General features: G+C 56.0%; 4 protein-coding genes across 4 annotated transcripts in view; 1 reads left to right on the top strand and 3 right to left on the bottom strand.

Annotated features, from left to right (window-relative positions):
* Positions 1–4,155, top strand: part of FMNL1 (formin like 1) — a 21,978-nt gene extending 17,823 nt beyond the window's left edge. Inside the window, exons 14-22 of the mRNA XM_044921592.1 lie at positions 1–242; positions 477–758; positions 944–1,068; positions 2,121–2,323; positions 2,797–3,031; positions 3,195–3,296; positions 3,436–3,530; positions 3,786–3,907; positions 4,064–4,155. Coding sequence (XP_044777527.1) covers positions 1–242; positions 477–758; positions 944–1,068; positions 2,121–2,323; positions 2,797–3,031; positions 3,195–3,296; positions 3,436–3,530; positions 3,786–3,907; positions 4,064–4,155 — 1,498 coding nt within the window. The remainder of the gene's footprint in view (positions 243–476; positions 759–943; positions 1,069–2,120; positions 2,324–2,796; positions 3,032–3,194; positions 3,297–3,435; positions 3,531–3,785; positions 3,908–4,063) is intronic.
* Positions 4,156–5,409: 1,254 nt separating this feature from the next.
* Positions 5,410–7,819, bottom strand: LOC110573260 (EF-hand calcium-binding domain-containing protein 3-like; the record flags this gene model as incomplete). Its single annotated transcript, XM_021681729.1, has 8 exons — positions 7,758–7,819; positions 7,660–7,716; positions 7,494–7,540; positions 6,651–6,794; positions 6,213–6,284; positions 6,009–6,129; positions 5,645–5,823; positions 5,410–5,522 (listed from the first exon to the last, which is right to left on the bottom strand). Coding segments are annotated over exons 1-8 (795 nt in total), but the record flags the coding sequence as incomplete, so codon positions are not given.
* Positions 7,820–10,500: 2,681 nt separating this feature from the next.
* SPATA32 (spermatogenesis associated 32) lies at positions 10,501–19,838 on the bottom strand. Its single transcript, XM_021681728.1, has 4 exons — positions 19,826–19,838; positions 12,742–12,796; positions 11,619–11,703; positions 10,501–11,481 (listed from the first exon to the last, which is right to left on the bottom strand). The coding sequence occupies exons 1-4, from the start codon at positions 19,836–19,838 to the stop codon at positions 10,501–10,503; spliced, it is 1,134 nt and encodes a 377-aa protein (XP_021537403.1).
* Positions 19,839–20,819: 981 nt separating this feature from the next.
* The window catches only part of MAP3K14 (mitogen-activated protein kinase kinase kinase 14), a 43,707-nt gene continuing 41,856 nt past the window's right edge, over positions 20,820–22,670 (bottom strand). The window contains exon 16 of the mRNA XM_021681604.1: positions 20,820–22,482. Coding sequence (XP_021537279.1) covers positions 22,318–22,482 — 165 coding nt within the window. The 3' untranslated portion in view covers positions 20,820–22,317. The remainder of the gene's footprint in view (positions 22,483–22,670) is intronic.

The raw sequence follows: 22,670 nt of genomic DNA on the forward strand, positions 1-22,670 counted from the left end.
GACCCCCATGGGCGCCTCCAGGCGTCCTCCTGAGCCTGAGAAAGTGCCTACCTCCGTCCCGGCGGCGCGGCCCTCGGCGCTCGAGCTGAAGGTGGAGGAGCTGCAGGAGAAGGGGTTAATCCGTATCGTGCGGGGGCCAGGGGATGCTGTCTCCATCGAGATCCTTCCGGTCGCTGTGGCAACTCCGAGCGGCAGTGACGCCCCGACTCCCCCCGGAGTGCCCACCGGCTCACCCAGCCCAGGTGCGCAGGAGCTTCAGGCTGGGTGCGGTGGGCGTGGGGGAATCGGGGTCTGGAAGGAGAGTGGGGAGACGTGGGTTCGGGGTTGTGGGCGTGGCTCAGGTGGTTGCGGGAGGGTAGACGGGGACCCAGTGCGCATGCGTAGGGAGGAGAGGCAGAGGCCAGAGCAACTAGGTCCAGAACTTGATACCCACCTCCTTCTTCCCGTCTTGGGTTCTCGGTTCTCTCTCGGCTCAGAACTCCCACCTGCGGCAGAGCCGGCTCCCGGAGCAGCACCCCCACCGCCGCCTCCACCACCTCCACTTCCCGGCCTCCCCGACCAGCAGGAAGCCCCGCCTTCGGCACCCCCACCGTCCTCACCCCTCCCTGGCAGCTCCGAGCCCCCGCCCCCGCCGCCGCTGCCGGGAGACTTGCCGCCCCCACCCCCGCCCCCACCGCCGCCTCCCGGCACAGATGGACCCGTGCCTCCGCCGCCTCCAGGGGGTCCCTCTGGAGGGTCCGGCCCTGAGATGGGCCCAGGTGAGTGGACCGCCCAGGGCTGGGGGCAGATATGGAGGTGCCCCGACCTCAGTGTCCTCCAGGACCTTGTGTACGGGGGCCTCCTATTTCCTTCTGCCTGTCCTGTCAGGCCTCTCTGGGCCCTGGGTCCCGCCAACGACCCCACCCTCACCTCCCCAGTGCTCACCACTCTCTCCCTGTCCCAGGAGTGAAGGCCAAGAAACCCATACAGACCAAGTTCAGAATGCCACTCTTAAACTGGGTAGCCCTGAAACCCAACCAGATCACGGGCACTGTCTTCACTGAGCTCAATGACGAGAAGGTGCTGCAGGTGAGTGTGGCCCTGTCTTGCTTCCAGTGTGGGCGCCAGGGGAGAGGGGACTTGCCTGGATCATGCTAGGGCATCTCCTTCACCCCATTGTATGGATGAGGGCATGGAGGCCCAGGGATGGGTGTTAAACTGTGTGGATTGTTAAGATACATGGATTAGTGTACCTGATAGGCAGTATGTCCTGACTCCCCTGGAGGCTTTCCCCTCACTCATTGTAGAGGGCACATCTGGCCTCTGGTCTGGCCTCTCCTCCTTTTAAGCTTCTTTCCCACCACCCCCACAGGCAACCAGGGTTTCAACTCTTTTTTTTTTTTTTTTAAAGATTTTATTTATTTGAGAGAGAGAATGAGAGAGAGCACGAGAGGGAAGAGGGTCAGAGGGAGAAGCAGACCCCCCGCTGAGCAGGGAGCCTGATGCAGGACTTGATCCCGACACTCCAGGATCATGACCTGAGCCGAAGGCAGTCGCTTACCAACTGAGCCACCCAGGCGCCCTCTTTTTTTTTTTTTTTTTTTAAAGAGGGAGTAGGGGGGAGTGCAGGGGTGGGGCAGAGGGAGAGGGGGAGAGAGTCCCAAGCAAACTCCAAGCTCAGCGAGGAGCCCAATGTGGGGCTCAGTCTCACAACCATGAGATCATGACCTGAGCCAAAATCAAGAGTCAGATGCTCAACCAACGGAGACACCCAGGCACCTCCAGCCCTTCTAATTCTACTTTTAGTTTTCCAAAAGGAATGTGTTCTCTTGCCTCCAGGCCATTGCTCATGCTGTTCCTTCTGCCTGGAATGCCCTTCCCTTTCCCCTTTTTACCCCCGGCCAATTCAGCTTTTCCTTCAGCTGTAAGGGCTTGGAGTCTGGGTCCCCAGTGTTGGGTACTGCTCTTCCTCCTCGATGCTCTCTGTACTTCCCCTGTATCCCCCATCAGGGCTTGTGGTCAAGCCGGGTTACTGGTTTGTTTCTCTGCTGGTGGTGTGGTCAGAGCTGGATAGCTGGTTCAGCCAGGAATATATCAGACCCCAGCCCGCCCAGCCCCACCTCCTCTCCCTGTGCCCTCAGGAGCTAGACATGAGTGACTTTGAGGAGCAGTTCAAGACTAAGTCCCAAGGTCCCAGCCTGGACCTCAGTGCTCTCAAGGGTAAGGCAGCCCAGAAGGCCCCCAGCAAGGCCACCCTCATCGAGGCCAACCGGGCCAAGAACCTGGCGATCACCTTGCGCAAGGGCAACCTGGGGGCTGACCGCATCTGCCAGGCCATTGAGACGTGAGTACCTCTGCCCTGTACTTGTGAGTAGCCCAGCCCCTCTACTAGGCCAGGGTCATCAGGCATCTGGTAAAAGAGTCCCAACTACGGGGCAGAGCCCATCAAGCTTCATGCTAACCTTGGTCAGGGAGTAGGGCTGGGAACCTTGTTCCCATTTTCAGGCCAAGAAAACTGAGGCCATAGTGTGAGTCCACGCCCATACTGAGACATTCCCGTTTCCTCCCTGCCTCCTTGCCCAGCTGTGGGCACTCAGGCCCAGGCATTTACAGCTGGGCCTCTGGCACTGATGTATGATAGGGACCTCTGGCTTCCCAGCTCCCAACTTTCCTGACTCCTACCTCTTGGTCCCTGAAGCTATTGGCAAAGAGCAAATACTGAAGTTCATTTATTCAATCGAGGTAGTGGGGTGGGGGTATAGTCCTGCCCTCGAGAACTGGTGGGTATAGAGCGATAACTACCCCACCTTCCACCAGGTACGACCTACAGGCCCTTGGCCTGGACTTCCTGGAGCTGCTGACCCGCTTCCTGCCCACGGAGTACGAGCGTAGCCTGATCGCCCGCTTCGAGCAGGAGCAGCGACCCATGGAGGAGCTGTCGGAGGAGGACCGCTTCATGCTCCGCTTCAGCCGCATCCCGCGCCTGCCCGAGCGCATGGCCACGCTCACCTTCCTGGGCAACTTTGCGGATACTGTCCAGCTGCTCATGCCGGTGTGGGCGGGGCAGGCAGAGCGGTGTGGGCGGGGCAGGGCGGTGTGGGCGGGGCAGGCAGGGCTCACCTGCCTGGAGGAGCAGAGATGAAGTGGCCAGTGTCTTAAAGGCACATGGAGCTCCTAGGGGTCGTGCTGGTGGGGCTGACAGGCTGTGCCCACAGGAGGCCTACGAGTCCGTGGTGGAGTACTTCGGAGAGAACCCCAAGACCACGTCCCCCTCCATGTTCTTTTCCCTCTTTAGCCGCTTCATCAAGGCCTACAAGGTATGTGTGTCTGGTGGGCAGGCTGGGACCCCTGTGGGGCATTTTGGCCTCTCCACCTGGGCAGTGCGGAGGGTGGGGGACGCTTCTGTCTGCGGGTAGGATAAGACTCCCCTCACGGAGACCCACCTTGGCCCCCCAGAAAGCTGAACAGGAGGTGGAACAGTGGAAGAAGGAGGCAGTAACCCAGGAGGCAGGTGCCGACGCCCCCGGCAAAGAAGAAGCCCCAGCACCCAAGGTAGGCAGCTGCGCCTGAGCTTGGCACTTTGCAGGGATCCTCATCCCAAAGATCTGGCCCTCTTCCGTACCCTCATTTCTGTGAACAGACCCTGCCCAAGGTGAGGACGGTGCCCCAGCAGCCTGGGATGGGAAGGGCTTCCTCCTGCTCCAGCCTGCTGTGGGGGACCAGGCAGACAGATGTTCTAGGGTCTGGTGGCCTGGGGAGAGGGGATCCTGGAGTTGAGCTACTCACCTTCCATGCTCTACCCCCCCATCACCACCCAAGGCCCGGAGGCAGCAGATGGACCTCATCTCCGAGCTGAAGCGGAAGCAGCAGAAGGAGCCACTTATCTATGAGAGTGACCGCGACGGGGCCATTGAAGATATCATCACAGGTGAGGCTTTGGCTGGGCCTGTCCTATCCTCTCTCCGTCCTTCTAATGCTGTCCTCCCCCCTCTCCACACCCTAGGGGTCTGGCTGTCTCACTGCTTCTTGCTACTTTTTCTGTCTTTTTTCCTTTCTCTCCCCCCTCCTCCCTCCCAACCCTCAGTGCTCAAGACGGTGCCCTTCACGGCCCGCACTGGCAAGCGGACGTCCAGGCTCCTCTGTGAGGCCAGCCTGGGAGAAGAGATCCCTCTCTAGCCCCCAGGTACCTGGGTAGCCTGGCCTGTGATCCCAGAAGCTGCCCACAACCCTGGGGGCCCCTCGGGGGACTGGATCATGCTACCCTCCCTTGGGCCATGCATGGCTGGGGTGTGCTTGAGCGGGGTCTGGTAAACATAGGTCCCTTCCCACATGCACACCACCTGGGTCCCTACAATGGGGAGGCAGACTCCTAGCCCCGGGGCAGACTTCAGAAGGTAAGCGTCTCTCCTCTTGGCTGCCAGATCTGCGGAACCAGCCCTACATCCGTGCAGACACAGGCCGCAGAAGTGCTCGTCGGCGCCCCCCGGGACCCCCCATGCAGGTCACCTCGGACCTCTCGCTGTAACCGCTCTTTCTGGCAGATGGACTCAGTGGGGAGTTGGGGGGGTGGTGGCAAGCCGGGGCTCAGGGGCTCAAGGAAGGTGGTCCTCAGCTCGGCTGGGCCGGGCAGCCCCCTCTGCTGCTGCCGCCGTTCTCCGAGATGGTCCCACCTCAAGTGGTCGGGCGCGGGGGCGTGGGGGGGGACAGCATCGCCGGCCCCTCCCCCAAATGCTGCTTGCAGCACCCCTCTCCCCCTAATAGCCATACTTAGCCTCAGCTGGAGCCTGGCCTGTAACTTATAAAGTGCAACCTCGCGCTCCACCCCCAGCTCCGGGAACTCTCCATGGACCTTATTTTTATAGAAGATTAATAAAGATGTTTGCAAAAGATCCGCGTCCGCTCTGTGCCCCGCCCCACCACACGCAGCCCGTTTTGCTCCGCAAACGCTTTACTTTTTCATAGCAGGTTTCTGCACACAGGCTGGCGAAGGGGAGAAGGGCTGCTTCTGCACTAGAGTTGGGGGGGAGGGAGTCATCTTCGCGGGGCGCAGATAGTCTAGTGGCTGGCCCACGAACTCTGTGGGAGGGCAGAGGGGGCGTGCGGAGGATCAAGCCGGCAGCTCCCGTTTAGAGACTCTGGATTAGCCCCACCTCAGTCCTCCTTTCTACCCGCCCCGCCCCATTTCCGCCTCCTATCTGGGTACCTGCCCCTTTTTCTTAGGCTCCGTCCTAGCCTTGGTTAAGCCCTGCGTGATCCCAGATTACTTCGCCGGCCTCCTCCCGGTTTCCGGGAGTCCGGCTCCCGCTCTTCGCCTGCCCCGCCCCAGCCCCCCCCCCGCCCCGCCCCAGCCCCGCCCCAACCCCGCCCTCTCCCTCTGCTCTCACCCGGGCTGAGAGACCTCCGGGTGGGCGCGAGCTTGTGGCGGCTGGAGTGGCAGGACTTGGGAAGTCGGACGTCGGGGCGCGGGGCTCGGGGCCGCATCCGGTCTTCTGGGGGCGTCCGCCCCGCCAAGTTAGGTATCTGAGAGTAGGGGCTGCGCGGACCTGGCCCGGGGAAAGCGGCGGGGCGGGGGGTGGGGGGAGGAGGAAAAGGAGAGGCTAGTCCTGACAGCAGGTCCCGAGGGAGGGTCCCCTCTCGGCGGGTCCCCGCCTGGCCCGGGGCGCACCCGCTTTGTGCAGTCTGTGCAGCGAGCGCTCCAGCTCGGCGCCGGAGAGGCCGCTGAGGCGCGCGGCCTGGCAGAAGAAGGTGAGGCCGGCGTGAGTGCGCACGGTGACAGTGTGGCCGCGGGGGCGGCCCCTCCAGCCCGGGTTCAGCCGCAGAGCCCGCTGCTTCTTGGTGTAGTAGCTTGAGGGGACAGGTGGGGGGTGCCTCGTCAGACACCGCCTCCCCCAATCCTCTCCATCTCACAGGACAGGAAGCCACAGGAAACTGCCCCAGAATTCAGGGCTTCCGTCTCCCTCAGGGGATCCCTGCACGGGGCAGCATCTGCTCCCCCATCCTGGGTCCTGAAGCTGGGGACATGGGCCTACCTCATCACTTCCTGCACCACCTTGCAGGGCAAGAAGCCTTGGCTCATCAACTTGAACAGCATCTCTAAGAACAGGGTTTGCAGGCCCTGGGGGTCACAGAACCGGCTGTTCCTCACCTGGCCTGGGGGCAGAGATCATGGGGGAGTGTGAGGAGGAGCCTCCCCTAGTCTTGGCCGTTCCCACCCCACCAGCCTTGCCCCTCACCCAGGCACTGAGCCAGGCGGTGGCTGTCAGTAAGGACACCCAGGAAGTCTTTGAAGCTTACAGTTCCATCACCTGGGAAGAGAGAGAGGAGGGGGTGCTGTGGGGGCCTCCCCTGCAGAAGGCCCACCCTGCATATGCTTTAGGGGTGTCTTTGCATCTCCTTCCAGACATTAGAGAATCCAGTCTCCCCTCCAGCCAAATGTCAACCCCAGTGGAATGGGGGAGAAATAGCCCTTGCCCTCGGGGATCCCCAAATCAGGATGAGGATTAACACAGCAAAAATTTTTAGGGGCTACGGGATAGGTGTGTTGATCAGAGCAGGATTCCTGGAAGAGGGAACTTTAAAATAGGACCAGGCCGGGGATTCTGTGGGCAAAGGAGACATTGTCCAGGGCTAGAAGTGAGGGAGGACAAGAGGCCAGGGATGGGAGCACCCACCATCCAAGTCTGCCTGCTGCAGAGCCTCACACATCTCCTGTGGGCTCAGCTGGATGCCCACATTGCGCAGGGCGGCTTTCATGCTGCGCATGTCCACAGTGCCTGTCGGGCCGGAGCTGAACAGTTTGAAGATCTCCTGGAAGGCTGCGGGCAGGGAGGGAGGCAGGCAGCAAGGTGAACCACACACAGGGGCCCGGAGATCCGCCCACTCTAGCTCAGAACGGTCCTGAAGACTTGGGTCACTCCCACTGCTGGGGCATTATGACATTGAAAGAACACCACTGGCTACTGTGTGTTGGCACTTGTCAAGTCCCCATTCAAGTCTCATGTTTGGACATGTTTGTATGAAAAGACATTCAACACTTAATGTCCAAGGTCCCACCACCAGTAGACTGGGCAGTGTTGGGCTCTGGACTCGGGCTCTGGAGCTGCAGTGCTCTGAGGGGTACCGTGGCTTTGGGGCCCTCAAATGTAGACCCAACAGCCCCAGATTCCAGGGGGGGCGGGGAACTCAGATTATTTTTCCCCATCCTCTCTCCCAATTTCCTTCCTCCCTTCCTCTTTCATCTTTCATGTGTTCTGTCCATCCATCCATCCATCCATCCATCCATCCATCCATCCCTCTCTCTCTCTCTCTCTCTCTCTCTCTCTCTCACATACACACACACACACACACACACACGCATATCAGTGAGCCCTGGAACTGTAAAGATTAGCCACTTAGACTGCCATTGGGGACAGTTACAATACGATCACCAACTTCTCACAATGACCCCAGTCTCTGGGGAGGTGGCCCTGTGCCGTTCCTCTCCTCCTCCCCCGCTCCCAGCCCGGGGCCCTCACCCGCCAGCAGCCGGGCTGTCAGGGGCAGCAGATTCTCGTCCGCAGAGCTGCTTCAGGAGGAAGAGGGTGGAAAGGACTTTGCACCTGCTGCACAGAGATGCCAGGGCCAGGCAGGCCTTACCCCAAACCCCGCGCCTCTGGCCTGGTCTCCCGTCCCTGCCCTTACCTCTGAGACCTGGAGCCTGACTGCACTGAGCTGGCAGCTGCAAGGCGCTTGAACTCCCTGGGCCTTCGGGAGCCCTGCTCAGCCCCTATGGCCTTGACGGATGCTGGCTCCCTCTGGGGCAGCGGGGCAGTGGGCTGCCGAGGACTCCCCTTCTGCACATCGCAGCGCCGCTGCTCTCCTGGGTCCCGTGCGGGCAGTCTTCCAGGCTGCCGTGGAGGCCTTGGAAGCAGGGAGAAGACAGGGCTGGGGGCCCTGTCCACCCGAGTGCTCAGACTCTCCGGGGTGAGGCGGGGGAGGGGGGCTGAGACCAGGCCCTGTGGGGGAGCAGGCTCAGCTCTACCTTCTCCCAGGACCCCCACACCAGCCTGCACCTATGGTCCCCCATCCAGGGGATTCTTCGGGCAGTAGCAGCAGACCCTTCACTAGCCCTGGTTACCTGAACGTTCCCTGTGCCGACGACGGGGATCTCTTGGTCTTCTGTCTTCGGCTGCCTGAAAGGCAGAGTCACGGGCTCTGAGGCTGGCTTTGGGGTGGACTTCAGCAGCTTTTGGCAGGAGGGCACTCTGTCCCTTGCCACAGGCCTGCTTCTGTTTGCGGGGGGCGGGGGGGGGACCTGCGGCTTTACTCTTTTGAGTTTCTGCTCCCCTTAAGGTATCCGAATTTGTGACTCCACTCCAGAAGCTCACACAGGCTGGCAGAGGCCCAGGGAGAAGCAGGCCTTAGAGTCCCGAAGTCAGGGCATGGGAAGGAGGGGTCCAGCCCAAGGTGGGGCTGTGGCCCACCCCCACCTTCCCCCAGGTCCCCTGGGAGGGAAGGACCTCCTCTTCCAAACCATGCAAACTTGCAAACCACAGTTCACAAAATACTCCAGGAAGAAGCACCCCGACACCCCAGCCTCTTCCCAGATACTCACCTCTGCACCTCCTTCTCCTTCCTCTTTCCAGTCTCCTGTCCTCCATTTCCCTCTGCCCCCGACTCTGGCCCTGGCCCATTCCCAAGTGTTCACCCCTTCCTAATCCCACCCTCCTAGGCCCTGGGCACTTCCCTCCTCGGCCCCCTCTCAAGGCAGGGCAGGCTCCTGAGGATCTGCAAGGCTGGGCTTTCACCTGATGGGGAGCCTTGGTGCTGGTGGGGCTGGAGGCTGACCAGGGCCCAAGCGATGGCTCTGCCTCTCGCTTCCCTTTCTCCCCGACTTCCCTTTTCCCGCCCGTGTTCTCACCCACATTCTGAACTTCCTTCCCTCCTTTGCAGTGAGCTCTCCTCTTCCAGAGCTTTCCCTCATTGCCCAACGTCGTGGGGAGGCTTGTGCATTCGTGCGCGTGTTTAGTGCATGTGTCTGGCTCGCAGGCCTGTGTGTTGATGTGTGCTTGTGCACACGGCCCATGTGGCACTGTCTGTGGGTGGATGTCCGCGCGTGCCTGTGTGATGTACGAGTCAGCGGATGGTGTGTGTGCGCGCGTGTGAGTCTGGGTTGCTCGGCAAAGTACACCATGACATACTCGCGCCTACATTCTGAGATACTTCCAGCTCAAGGCTGTGGCCCCTGGAGGGGCAGTCCTTTGGCATCTTTCTTCCCCTCCTTTGAGCCCCTGGACACCGTCCCTTCCCCATGCCAGGCCCTCGCTGTGGACAGAAGCAGGAAGAATTCCTTTCAGCCTTGCCTCCTCACCTGGCCAGCCCACCCCAGGAGGTCCTCTCCTAAGAAGATCCCAACATGTTCCTGGCTTCAGGCCAAGAGGAAGCCCCACTTCATGACCTAAGACACCCGAAGCCTCAGAGAGGGCACCAAGGCCTCCCCAAGACGGCTCATGAGTCTCTGCCGCTGGCTGAGAGGTCTGGAAGGTGGGAGCGACGTGGAAGGACCCCTGGGGAGTGAGGAGGGGCCAAATAGGGCTGGCAGAGCCCTCTGGGACAGGCGGGGGCAGCTCAAAAATGGGGGTGTGTGGAAACGAGTACTACACGATGTGTTAACTAACTAGAATTTAAATAAAGTCTTGAAAGAAAAAAACCATGGGGCTGGCATCCCTAAAAAATCAAGACCGGGACTCCACAGCCAGGTGAGTTCGCTAGTCTGGGAGCGTTTGCACAAAAAGTCTGAGCCGGGGGCCAGCACTGGAGGCTTTACTGGTTTTGTCTAGTCATTTCTCTGGGGAAGTGGGGGACGACATCTTAAAATGGATTTTCAGCAATAATGGACTCCCTTTCCCGGTTCTCGGCACCGAGCTGCAACGCAAAAGAGAGAGTGTCACTTGGGCCCCCGTGGCAGGGTCGGGGAGAGGGGTGAGCCCAGAGGCCTCTGCGGGGAGGGCCCCGGGGCGGGGGGGAAGAGGGCCTCTTCCTGCTGCATGCTGATGGACAGCTGGCCGCCTGTTGTGTCCATTCATCATCAGGAAGCAAGGGGTGCTGGAGAACCCTGTTCCCTCACATTCGGCTCCATGGAAGCGTCCTGGGCCCAGGGCCATCAAATTCTCAGCGGGGCAGATGCGAGGCTGAGCTTTTCCCATGAGGGTGAGGCCATCTGCCCTCTGGGTGACCAAGCGTCCTAATGCTAGAATGGCCCTTCCCATGTCGAACCCAGGTCCTTGCTGGGGCCCAGAAGTGCTCACCCTCCATGGTCCCCAGGCCTCCTCCAGCCCTGGCCTTGGCACTGTGCCTCAGTCCACAGGAACCTTGTTTCCAGCAGTCTTTATGAGGTCACTGAGGTTGAGACATCACAGCCCACCCCATCCCCTACCCAGGCCCTCATTCCATTTCCCCACTCCTACCCAGCTGTGTGAGGAGTGGGCCCACCCACACATCCTAAGCACACCCCCTCTTCGGGAAGCTGTGGGCCAGCCTCACTTACCCTTTCACGACTCCTTTAGGTGGAGGGGACCTGGCCTGTTGCTGGAGAAGCTTCACTTCTCCTTCAAAGCTGGCCCTCTTGATCCCCGGCTTGCTGAAGCCGGGGTAAGGGTGGAAGAAGTTCTTGTCTTCCTGCTTCCAAGCTTTCTGTGACTCCTCGGCTTTAAGTGGTTTCTCTAGCAAGTCCTTAATGAGCTTTTCCTTCTCTGGCTGGTCCATGGCCAGCTGGATATCGGGATCTGTAGAAGGTGCCTCGACCTTCTGAGGTGGAGCTTTGATCATATGCTCCAAGTTGGGCAAGTCCATCTTGCTGGAGGAGGCCACGGCCAAGGAAGAGGCAAGGTTGACCAGATCTGCCAGGCCGATGCCTGGTGAGAGACTGGAGGAGGATGGGTGGGGGTTTGGGGGCTGCTGGGAGTTGGTGGTGGGCGGAGCTGGCTGGGCACTGGGGTTCTGGAGCTGCTTCTTGGAGCACATGGTGTCCTTGGGGTCAGACTGCTGGTCCTGACAGCTAGTGGTCTTACCTGTGTTCTTGCCACTCTGCATGTTGATCCCCCGCTCCAGGCTGTGCTCTGAGGCCTGGATATGTTTGTCTGCCCAGAAGAGGTGCTTAGAGGTCTGCACGCAGATAGAGCGATGGTTGGTGGACGCCTGGTCCTCCTCTACCGAACTCAGGTAGCTAGAATTTGACCTCACACTCCACTGGCTGACGTCCTGCTGCGTGGGGGGCTGGAGGGACTCTGTCCTAGACTCCAGTTGCTCAGGGTCCTTGGGCTCGGACTCCACCTCCAGCTCCAGTTCTGGCTCCAGGACCAGGTCCACTTTGTGTGGGGGCTCCAGTTCTAGCAATTCTTTCTTCAGCTGGAAAGTTTCAACTGACGCTGAGGAGGCCCCTGGCCCCTGAGGTCCTTCTGGGGCCAATTCTCCATCCCACTCTCCTGCCTTTGTCCCCTCCTCTTGCCTCTTGGCAGAGACCTGCTGGGGGCAGGGAGGCAGTGTGAGGCGGGGGTGAGCATGGGTGTCCATGAGCACCCCAGCACTGGCCGGGTGCAGGCTCCCAGGATTGTCAAGGATTTAAGGAAGACAGGCCTTAAGGAATCCTGCCCCTTACCTACCACCTCCCCCGAAGAGGTGCCCCTGCCCACTGTTACCTCGATCTCATCTTCCTCTGGTACCAGCTGGTGTTGGCTTAGGCCACTCCTATGACAAAAGGGGACAGAATGGATGAAAGGCCTCCAGGGAGTGGGTGGGGTGGCTTTCAGGGGGAATGGAGGTCTCTGGGGCCTCAAGATTCCCTCCCTTGTACAGGGGCCGGCAAGACGCCCCCGGCCAATCCACTCCCCTCGCTGTCCCTGCATCCACCAAGAATTCTGGAGCAGCATTTTCAATCTTTAGTGAGTTTAGGAGGTGCCTGGAGAGCTTGCCAAGTTGCCCCCTACCCCAAAGAGGGATCCAGTTAGTTGGAGGTAAGGCCCAGGATTCTTCATTCTAATCAATGAGCCAATGCAGCTCACTTGGAGAACCAGTGCCCAGAAGTTGGCTCCCCACAGAGGGAGAAGCCCAGGGCAAAATCCCTCCTCCTGACCTGCCCAACCCCAGCTTGGCAGATCTGAAAGGCAGGGGTGTGTGTGGAGGGTCCTGTCAGTTCTTGTTGGCACTTTGCTGCCATCTGGGCCCTTACCCTCAGTGCTCAGCCACTGCGACTCCCTGTCCTTCCTCAGGCATCTGCCCCCGCCCCCACCTCGGTCGCTCTGTGCCAGAGCAAGGCAGCTAGAAGGGCTCAGTTCCCATTCATGTCTCTGAGTGTACCCCGCCACCCCTCAGTCCTTCACTAATGTCAGGGGCTGGAGGTAGAAGTAGAAGGCGGGTGGGGCGCCTGGGTGGCTCAGTTGGTTAAGCGACTGCCTTCGGCTTAGGTCATGATCCTGGAGTCCCGGGATCGAGTCCCGCATCGGGCTCCCTGCTCGGCAGGGAGTCTGCTTCTCCCTCTGACCCTCCCCCCTCTCATGTGCTCTCTCTCAAATAAATAAATAAAATCTTAAAAAAAAAAAAAAAAAAGAAGTAGAAGGCGGGTGGTAGGAATCCTTCCCCCCACCCCGCCCACAACACTGCCCTTGGGGAGATTTTGGAAAGAAGCAAAATGGAGGGAGATCCCGGGTTGGGGGGTGTATGAGAACTTGGCAGTGGTGGCAGGGGGTAAGGGTTGGTGGTCCTGGAGGATGGGGAACTGGCTCTCACTGTGTCTCCACAATGTCCACTGACTCCTTGCCACAGCAGGGAAATCCATTGGCACCTGGCAGGGAGAAGGAGGTGAGGGCAGGGGAGCTGCAGATGGGGACATCCGTGGAGGGTTCTGGAGCCCCGGCAGGTGGTGCTGCTCCAGCTACCCCCTCCCTCCCTCCCTGTCCTGTATCTCAGCTCATTCACCCTCCCCTCTCCCGTCCTGCCCCTCGGCTCCCTCCTCTCTCCAGTGTCACCAGCTCTGTGCTCCATATCTGCTCCCCTCCATGCTCGAATTTGCCTTTCCTTTGGCTCTCCCCAATCCATCACCATCCTCCACAGGGATGGATGCTAACAGGCTTCACTGCAATTTACTGAGTGCTACTAGGCCAGGCATCATGTTGGGTGCTTTCTGTGCTTTATCTCATTGATTCAACACAAAAAATGAGAAAAAATTCATTTGCCCAAGGTCCCTCAGCTGATGGTTGCCGACATCAGGAACTGAATGCAGGTTTGACTAAAGAAAAACCCTTAACTCCCCTCTCCTGCATGCTATCCTACCCAGGGGTCTGTAACTGTGTTGGGACCCCTAGAGAACCTTCCATTCCTGCTCCTCTGCCCCCTTTCTCCACTCTTCTCTGGCCAGGCTTCAGATCTGGCACTCACCCTAATCCTGGCCCCTCCTGCCCTGAAGCACCTCCTCTCCTCCAGGCTTCTCACTCCCTCACGTCCTGGGTCACCCACCCAGGCATTTGATCTGCGGGGATGCTGACAGCAGAGTTCCCATCACCTTCTGCAGAAGGGACTGAGCAACGCCTTGGGGAAGGTTTTCCCGCCCCAGTCACCTCCCTGGAAGCTTGTATCTTTTACTGAAGAAGCTTCTTTTTCATCCTCTGGGCGGTAGGGGCACCAGGCTGTCCCATTCTCTGTTCCCCAGGGTCGTAGATGGGGATTGATGGTGGAGCCATCATGGCAGTGGGAAAGCCAGATCCCCCTGAACCTAGAGTGTGGCAGGAAATGATGGCCTTGGCTCTGGCTAAGAATTGCTCCCAGGATTATATCCAAAGGACCAGAGTGTGCCATGGCCTCTTTCTAGAGATGTAGAGGCTGTTTCTGCATCTGGGATTTGGGCACATCCATGTTCCTCTTGGGCCTGGGCATCTTGGATCAGCCACATGGCCGGGCTAGGAGGGCACCACCATGGACAGGCTCCCAAGAGCTAGCTTGGTGGTCTCTGGAATCTTCCACCAACTTGACTGCCATGTTCCGTTGGCTTCCTTCATGTCTCTCTTCATTTCCAACTCCAGTTACCCCAGTGCTGCTTTTATCCAGGCCTCTTGCCTCAGAGCCTTCCTTTGCTTGCTTTGCAAAATCTCCCTAGACAATCTAATCAACACCCACAGCCTAAACCCTTCCATGAACAGCGACAGGGTGTGGCTAGGAAGAGAAAGTGTTATGGTGTGAACCTCATAGGGGCATGGGGGTTGGAAGCAAAAGTCTGAGTTTGACTCAACTTGGGACCTCTGTGCCCAACTTGGGAATGTTCTATTAGGGATTCAGGTGACATTCTTTTTTTTTTTTTTTTTCAGGTGACATTCTATAATATGTGAAATAATTTCAATTTCCAACTGCTGGTTGCTAGTGTATAGAAATGTATATCCTGTAACCATCCTAAAATCCTATCAATTCTAGTTTTTTGTTTTGTTTTGTTTTGTTTGTAGATTCCATAAGGTTCTCTACATAAACAATGATGGTGTGACTAGGGGCGCCTGGATGACTCAGTCGGTAGAGCACGTGACTCTTGATCTTGGGGTCGTGGGGTTCAAGCCCCATGTTGGGTGTAGAGATTACTTAAACTATTTTAAAAAAGTATGTGTGTGACTCAAGACAGTTTTACTTCTTCCTTTCCAAACTGGATGTCTCTTATTTCCTTTTTCCGCTTTACTGAGAACAATGTTCAATACAATGCTGAATAGAATTGAGAGTAGACATCCTTGCTTTGTTCCTGACCTCAGGGAGGAAGCATTCAGTATTTCACCATTAAGTATGATGTTAGCTGTAGTTTTTCCTCATCGATGACCTTTATCACGTTGAGGAAAGTTACTTTCCTAGTTCACTCAGTTTTTACAGATTATTTTTTTAGAGAGAGAGCACATGTATATGCACAAGGTGGGGGAGGGACAGAAGGAGGGAGAGAATCCTAAGCAGACTCCACGCTCAGTGTGGAGCCCAACATGGTGCTCGATCCCACAACCCTGAGATCATAACCTGAGCTGAAATCGAGTCGGACACTTAACCAACTGAGCCACCCAGGTGCCCCTTAGTTCGCTTAGTTTTTAGTTAGGAAGAGATGTTAGATTTTGTCTGATGCTTTTTCTGCATTAGTTGAGATGATTATATTGCTTTTCTTTTATATTCTTTTATTTTTTAGTAATCTCTACACCCAACGTGGGGCTAGAACTCATGACCCTGAGATCAAGAGTCGTATGCTCTTCCGACTGAGCCAGCCAGGTGCCCCTGTTTTTTTTTTTTTATATTCTGTTAATATATTATATGTTATGTATAACATGAACAATGTTATATATTATTCTGTTAACAATTCTCTTATATTCTCTTTATGGTGAAATAAATTAATTTTTGAATGTTAAAATCAATCTTACATCCCTGAGATAAATCTCATCTGGTCATAATGTATTATCATTTTACACATTGTTGAATTTGATTTGCTAACTTTTTGAAAGAAATCTTACATGAGGTTCATAAAGTGTATTGGTGTATAATTTTCTTACATTGTCTTTGTCAGGTTTTGATATTAGAATAATGTTGGCCTCATAGAATGAGTTGGGAAGTATTCTCTCTTCAGTTTTCTGAGTTTGCATAAAATTGGTATAATTTCTTCCTTATGTTTGGCAGAATTCCCAGGTGAAGCATGTGAACCTGGGCCTGGAGTTTCCTTGTCCATTTTATCTAAGTTGGCAAATTTATTGGCATAAGGTGTTCATAATATTCTTTATTATCCTTTTCATATCTGTAGATTCTGTAGTGATGCCACCTCTTCCATTTCTCATATTGGTAATTTTTGTCTTTTTTTCTTTTTGTCCTGTTCAGTTTGGCTAGAGATTTGTCAATTTTGTTGATCTTCTTGAACCAGACAGAGATATATTTCCTGCCTGATCATCCTAAAGTGACATCTGCCAGGGAATCAGTCCTGCAGTCACAGATTCCCAGTCAGCTTTTTATGATTTCACTCTTAAACATGAATAGCCTAGCATGACTAGACATTTGAGGAAACTACCCACCTGCAGTTTACAGACCAAGAGAAAAGATGACTCTAGAATACCAGAGGTTATTTGGGAAACAGAAAGGAGCTTTAAAAATACTCTAAAATCTTGAGATTCCGAGATGTAGATATTCAACTATATATTGCATCCAAAAAGCAAGAACAGGATGCTCTTTAAAAAATTAAGAAAAGAGGGCGCCTGGGTGGCTCAGTTGGTTAAGCGACTGCCTTCGGCTCAGGTCATGATCCTGGAGTCCCAGGATCGAGTCCCGCATCAGGCTCCCTGCTCGGCAGAGAGTCTGCTTCTCCCTCTGCCCCTCCCCCCTCTCATGTGCTCTCTCTCATTCTCTCCCTCTGAAGTAAATAAATAAAATCTTTAAAAAAAAAATTAAGAAAAGAAAGAACTTTTGGCAAAAAGGCTTGGAAAATAAAACGAAAATCCTCCCAGAAAGCAGAACCAAAATATCAAGACAATGTGAGAGAAAATGATCAAGAGGCAGTCCAGTTCTGGCCTATAGAAAGGGGATCTAGAACACGGAAAAGGAATGAGAAAAATTTTCATGAGCTGAATGATGATGTCATTGGCTTAAAAGTGTTCACCGAAAGCCCCGCACTACAGATGTCAAAATAACCTTGCTGTAAAAGTTCATTGCACCAGGAACAAAGAATTCTTAAATGCTTCTAAAGTGGAAAAACCAGTCACCTACAAGGGGAGGGGAATCGATTATACTGGCAGCAGTGTTAGCAACAATGGCTGCCTTTAAAATTCTGAGGAAAATGTTTTTTAACCTGTAGGTTTATATCCAGCCAAACTATCATTTCAGACATGGAAGGACTCAGGAAATTTACTTCCTCTTTTTTTAAGGAAGTTATTTGAGGATGTGCTAAAACAAAATAAAGGTGTAAAACAAGAGAGTCAGGAAGGAAATAGCGGTCCACCTCAGGAAAGCAGCTAAGTCCCAGGATTTTAACTGTATAGAGGCAAGAAGATGAAGCGTTCTGGGCAGTAGATTTCTGAAATAAAGAAAATCTGATAGAATAGTTGATTAGATGTAGAGGTTGATGAAAACTAAGACTATGATAAAACCAAAGAATATAAGGAAAAGGCAACTAGAAACTCCGGGAAAAACAAAAAGCTGTGTGAGAAAGAAAAGGTAACTGTGGTACATTTCTTGGTTCTGCAGTGAACAGTAGTTATGAGTCACAATAATGTCAGTCCAGTTTTCAACTTTCAGAATCAACATATAAATAAAAATTGGAAAATATATTTGTGGCTATAGGACAATGTAAATGTTACCAACCTTGATATTTAAAAAATAAAAATACAAGTTAGCATTGTTGGGAGGTGGGAGGGAGGGAAGAAAGCTGAAGGGAAGAGTAGGGGCACTAAAAACTTCATCTTACTATGTGTGGTATCAAAAGATATTATCTAAAGTGATGAAAAACAAAGACATAAGTATATTAAACTTACAAAGGCATCAGCAGATCTAAAAATGATGTTGGGAGGATGGGGGAGGGTGGATCCATTAGAGCAGGAAGGTGATAATGTCTAAAACTGATAAACCAAGAAAGAGTCCGTGGGCTTGTAGAAAGATAAGAAGGTAATTAGGCAGAAAAATAGTTCTAATGGAACAGTGTGGCTGCTCTGAGGAGTGAGACTGGGGGTGTGCTATAGGAGATGCTTTTCATCACTGAAGAAGCTCTTCAGAGCTATTTAATCATATGCATATATTTCTTTGATAAAATTTAATGTTGAACCCTTGGCTAAGGGCCAGGCATTGTTCTAGGGGACACAGTGATGAACACACAGTTTCTGCCCTCTTGGGGTTTCCAAGCCTGTGGCTGGGACCATAGAAGATCCTCCAATCTCTATTTCCTATTCCCACTTCTCCTGAGCTCTAGACTCAAACTCCAGTCACTGATTGCACATTTATCCCTAAGGGGATCTCTCCCTTGTCAGAGCCTTAGATGTCTCCTATCTCTGAAATGTCCTTGTTTTCTATTGTGATGATGCTCAGTGCTTACTTCTTCCTGGAGACCTTCAGGATTCTACCCTGTGGCATCTCCTCCAGTTGCCCCAGCCCAATCCCTGCAGACCTCTGAGCACAGGACTCTTGCTGACCCTTAATTCGAGGCGGGCAGACTGTGTGGGCTTCCCACTTTGAATCTCTGATCCCCTGCACACAGAGTCTACAAGGTGGATGCTCAGCAAAAGTCTGTGCAAAGAAATGAACACCCCGCCAAACCATGCGGCTTGTCCTCCATTTTTCACCTCAAGTTCACACCCTCCATGTCTAGACTCTAGTGTAGCCAACAGAGTTTGCATGTCTGATCCATCTTCCTTCCAAATCACTCATGTCTTGATCACCCCCTCTACCCTGGTAATTTCCCCCTCCCTGATAAACCTTCATTCTATCACCCAAATTAGAAACCTGGGTTACTTGTGACCCTTCTCAGTTCCCCAGCTTCTGACCTCCCTACCTCTGATGTTGACCTTGTGCAGGTCCCTTTCTCCACCCCCACTACTTTTCATCTCCCAACACCAAAATCAGTACAAACCTAGGACTGAGCATCTGCCGGCACTCCACACTGAGTGCTTCCCATTACATCCTCTTCATCACCCTATGCCCAAGTGGTCACGACTCTGCTCTCACAGATGAGGAAACCGCACAGGTCACACATCCGTTAAGAGAAGTGCCATGACTGGAACCCAGGACTGACTGGCTCCGAACCCCAAGATGCTAACCACTGTGTTGTTTGAAATCTTTTTAGGCATCTAGCTGGACCACTACAACCAAATTGCCTCCAACTTGGCTACATAATGACTCCAGAGTGAGCCTGCTGCATCACACCTGCCTCTGGTCACATCCAGACTGTAGAGCGGCTTCTGCCCTCTTGTTGCATCTCCTGGTATCTAGCTCCCTCTTTGCTCCAAGCCCAAGCTCCCCCAGAGCATAGCAGGCCCTTTTGTGCCTCAGTCCCTTTGCACCTGCTATTTCAGATACCCAGGAAGTCTTTCTTCTGGCAAAATCCTACTCATCCCTGACAGGCTAACCCACCTCTCCAGTATCATCTTCTCTGTGACACACTTAGCTGTCCTATCCACATTTTAATTTTTTGTTAACTCATCAGACTCAGGGCCTAGCACAAGAGTAAGAGTTGAAGGGGGTACAACAAAGGTCACAGGAGTGATTTAAGGTATCTGCATCAGTTTGTTACTCCACGAGTTTGGGGAAGGGAAAAGCTGTTCTCTGGCTGTTCGTTCTTGGCATATTTTTAATGCTGGCCCACGTCCTCCTGGGAGAGAAGATCCCGAGAAGAAAGCCCCTACTTCAGTGGAAACCTAAGGGGCAAACAGCTTTGGCCATCGCTACAGAGCAGAGCGCAAAGGACAAAGTAGGCGCTCAGGAAGTAGTTGTGGAAGCCGACCGCTTCTCTCTGCAAGGGCTCCAGGCATCAACCAGGAATAACTGAACTGGATTTTGGGGTTATTAGCAGTTTGGGACAATTCATGAGTCGTTTCCTGAGCACAAGGCCGCTGTTCCTTCCGTGTGCCCAGAACCCCTCCAAGAGTCGGCTGAATCTGCAGCCTTTACTCCAAGGTGTGCATTCGGGCCTGTGCGCACAAGCTTGTGCACCGCGCAGGGCCCAGGCTGGGCGCGGTAGTCTCGGGGCGAGGCGACGGTCGGCTGGGGTCGACCTTCCTTCCAGGCGCCCCGGGCTTCGGGAGCAGGGGGAGGGGCCCCGGGCTGATTTCCCCGCCCCGCCCGGCCCCGCTCATCCCTTGGCGCCCCGCCCCGCCGCGCGCCAGCCCGCTCCCACCTGTCACCCCCATGCTGACCGAGGCTCTGTCGGGGAGGCGGGGAGCGGGCTGGTCGCTGCTGCCCCTCCGCCTCCAGTGCGCTGTTTGGCTGGGGGCTGTGGGGGGCGCTGGAGACGCTGGGGGCGACTGCGCCTGTGATGTCGCCGCGTCTGTGACGTCCCTGCCCGGACCCCACGGACGGAGGCGGAAAAATGCTCAGGATTCACGGCGCGTGGGCGGGGCGGCTGTTGGGGGGTGTCCTCCGGAGACTGCGCCACCCTGAGCACTCTTCCCCGCAGGCCCAGAGGGAGCCACCTTCAGTAAGCTTGGATGGCCTTTGCACCTGCCCCTTTCTGGGGTGCAGGACCCCTCCAGGAAGCTGCTGAACCTGCGGCCTGTACCCCAAAGTCTGCATGTGTGCCCGTGCACACACACATAGCTACTTGAGCAAGGCTTCAGGGGGTGTGGAGCCAGATGGGACAAGGCCCCCGTCCCTTGTGTGTCTGTGGCATCCATTCTCAGGTGGGTCCCTGTCCTGGAAAGGCCCAGGAACCCACTCCTGCAAAGTCATCTCTGCTCACTCAGTCCTGCTCCCAGTTCTGTTCCCTGGAAGCCAGGCCTCAGGGACAGGAGAAGGTGGGGCAGTCTTTGTTCGGGGCTCCTGGTGCGCCCCCACCTCTCCACATCAGGCCACTGCCTGGGGCATATTGACCTCTCCTCCTCAGCCTGCAGTGTTTGGCCAGGGACTTCCCTATGGCCACCGGGTGGGGCATCTTGCTTAACTGGTCTGAACGGATAGGCCAAAAGTAGGACTGGAAGCGCCCACTGGGAGGGCTGGTGGGAAAAGTGACCTCACTCAAGGCGTGGAAACAGTCCTTGCCCAAAATCAATGGCAGCTGTGAGAAAACCCCACCAAGAAGGCAAAGGGAGGCAGCTGTTAGGATCTGAGGTTCTGTAAGCAGGCAGGCGAGAGTGGGGACAGCCATGGCCTAACACATTTGTCATCACCCCACACTTTATTGCTTACAAAGAGTACCACCCGACCTCTGCAGTACAACGCTGCACCTCTTCACGTGCTGGGGGCCGGGGGTGGGTGTGTCTCTCCCTGGGGAGCAGAATGGCTCGATGTGGATAGCTGGACAGAGGCCACCTTGGCAAGACACCGGGATGAGCTCTTCCCGAGGAGGACTCTCAGGGGGACACCCCTCATCTCCGAGAGGAGGCTAGCAGGCCCCCACACAAGGATTCACAGTTGATTAATGCTACATGGGCCCTGATCAGCCCCCCCATCGAAGAAGAAGGGGCAATGGGGTATGGTGGGAGGGGGCTCATCTTAAAGAAATGCGGAGGTTTGAGGGGTCATGCGCGTGGAGACAGGTCAAGACTTGAATGCCTTCACACCCCATCTCCTGGCCTGCTTATGCGCATGCAGGACCACTGACCTGCCCTCCCGGAGGGCAGCCATGAAAGTGCTTTGAGGTCATCAGAGTGCAAAGTGCGGTTGGCAGTGCCCCCTGAGGCGAGGGGCAGGGCAGGGCCAGTGTGAGTGTGAGGCCTGGGCTGTGTCTCAGGAAGCTGGTGTGCCCGATGCCTAAAGTCGCGGCCGGGGGAGACAGGAGCGCCTGCACCCGCTGCTTTCTTGCACCCGGATCACAGCCCAGCCGCAGACTGCTCCGGTCGGGCCGGCTCCCGCCACCCTTCCCTTCCACAGACGGGGGGGCTGACGGCCAGGCAGTCATGGGCCGTTCTGGGTCTGCAGCCGCGGCTCGGGGCCTGCTGCTCTGGGGAAGATTGGTGGCCAGCAGCAAAGGGACACGTGCTTGGGGACTGAGAACCATTTCCCTTAGACACCTGTGGTCCTTGGCGGAAGCTGAGTCCAGCTCCAGACCCGTGTTGCTACGCCCTGACGGTGTGCCCTGGACTCCCAGGGAGACTTCCCAGCGTCACGCGTGGCTCCCTCCCTGACTCTGTCAGGAAAGTTCCTAGATCGAAAAGGGGCTTCGATGGCCACGCAAGGGGGTCAGAGGGCTCCCCGTTCACCCAAGGGTGGGTACAGCTGCTGCCCCGCTCCTGTACCGGACCTGGGCGTGGGTCCTCAGACACTCGACACCCGTCCACCTGCTCAGAGGCCGAGGGACTCGCCCACCCTCCCTGACCCAGGCTGGAAGCTATGCTCCCGCCGGCCAGCAAGGGGCCACTGATCCAAACAGGTCAGGCCAGCTCGCGGGGACCAGGGCAGAGAAGACCCTTTTCGTTCGTTCCCCGTGGACGGGAAGAGGCCTCCTGCCTGCCTCCTCCTCCTCCTCCTCATGTGGGCACAGGGTGCTCTCCCGGCGGGGTCAGGCGGGACACGGGACGTCCTGGGAGGCATTCTGCCTGCCCCTAGTCGCACCACTGAGCCAGGGGGTGGCAGACCCCTGGGAGCAGGCTGAGCCTGCGTGCCAGGGGTGGCACCGAGCCCCGAGAAGGCAGGCCGCCTCTGGCAGAGTGGAGTCAGCGGTGGAAGGCTGGCTCAGGGCCTGTTCTCCAGCTGGCCATGCTTGACCCTCCAGCTCCAGGCAAAGCTGCCGTCAGGGGCCAGGGTGCACTGCAGGTCGATGCCCGAGTCCGGCACCTCCATGTCATAGCGCACGGGCTGCCCATCCTTGGTCACCAAGCTGAAGGCCGCGGCCGGGATCTGGGGGCAGAGCAAACCAGCGGGCCTGAGACTGCGGCATGGGGCTCAGAGGCCGCCTAGAAGTGCCAAGCTGAGGTCTCCCTCCAGCCTAGCAGGCAGTCCTGAAGGCCTACTCTTGCCTTGAGTCCTGGAGGACTCGGAGAGTCTCACCTGGCCCAAGGGTCGGTCCTGAGGAAGGAGAAGCCTTC

Source organism: Neomonachus schauinslandi, chromosome 15 (genome assembly GCF_002201575.2).
Source record: "Neomonachus schauinslandi chromosome 15, ASM220157v2, whole genome shotgun sequence".
NCBI classification, from domain to species: Eukaryota; Metazoa; Chordata; class Mammalia; order Carnivora; family Phocidae; genus Neomonachus; species Neomonachus schauinslandi.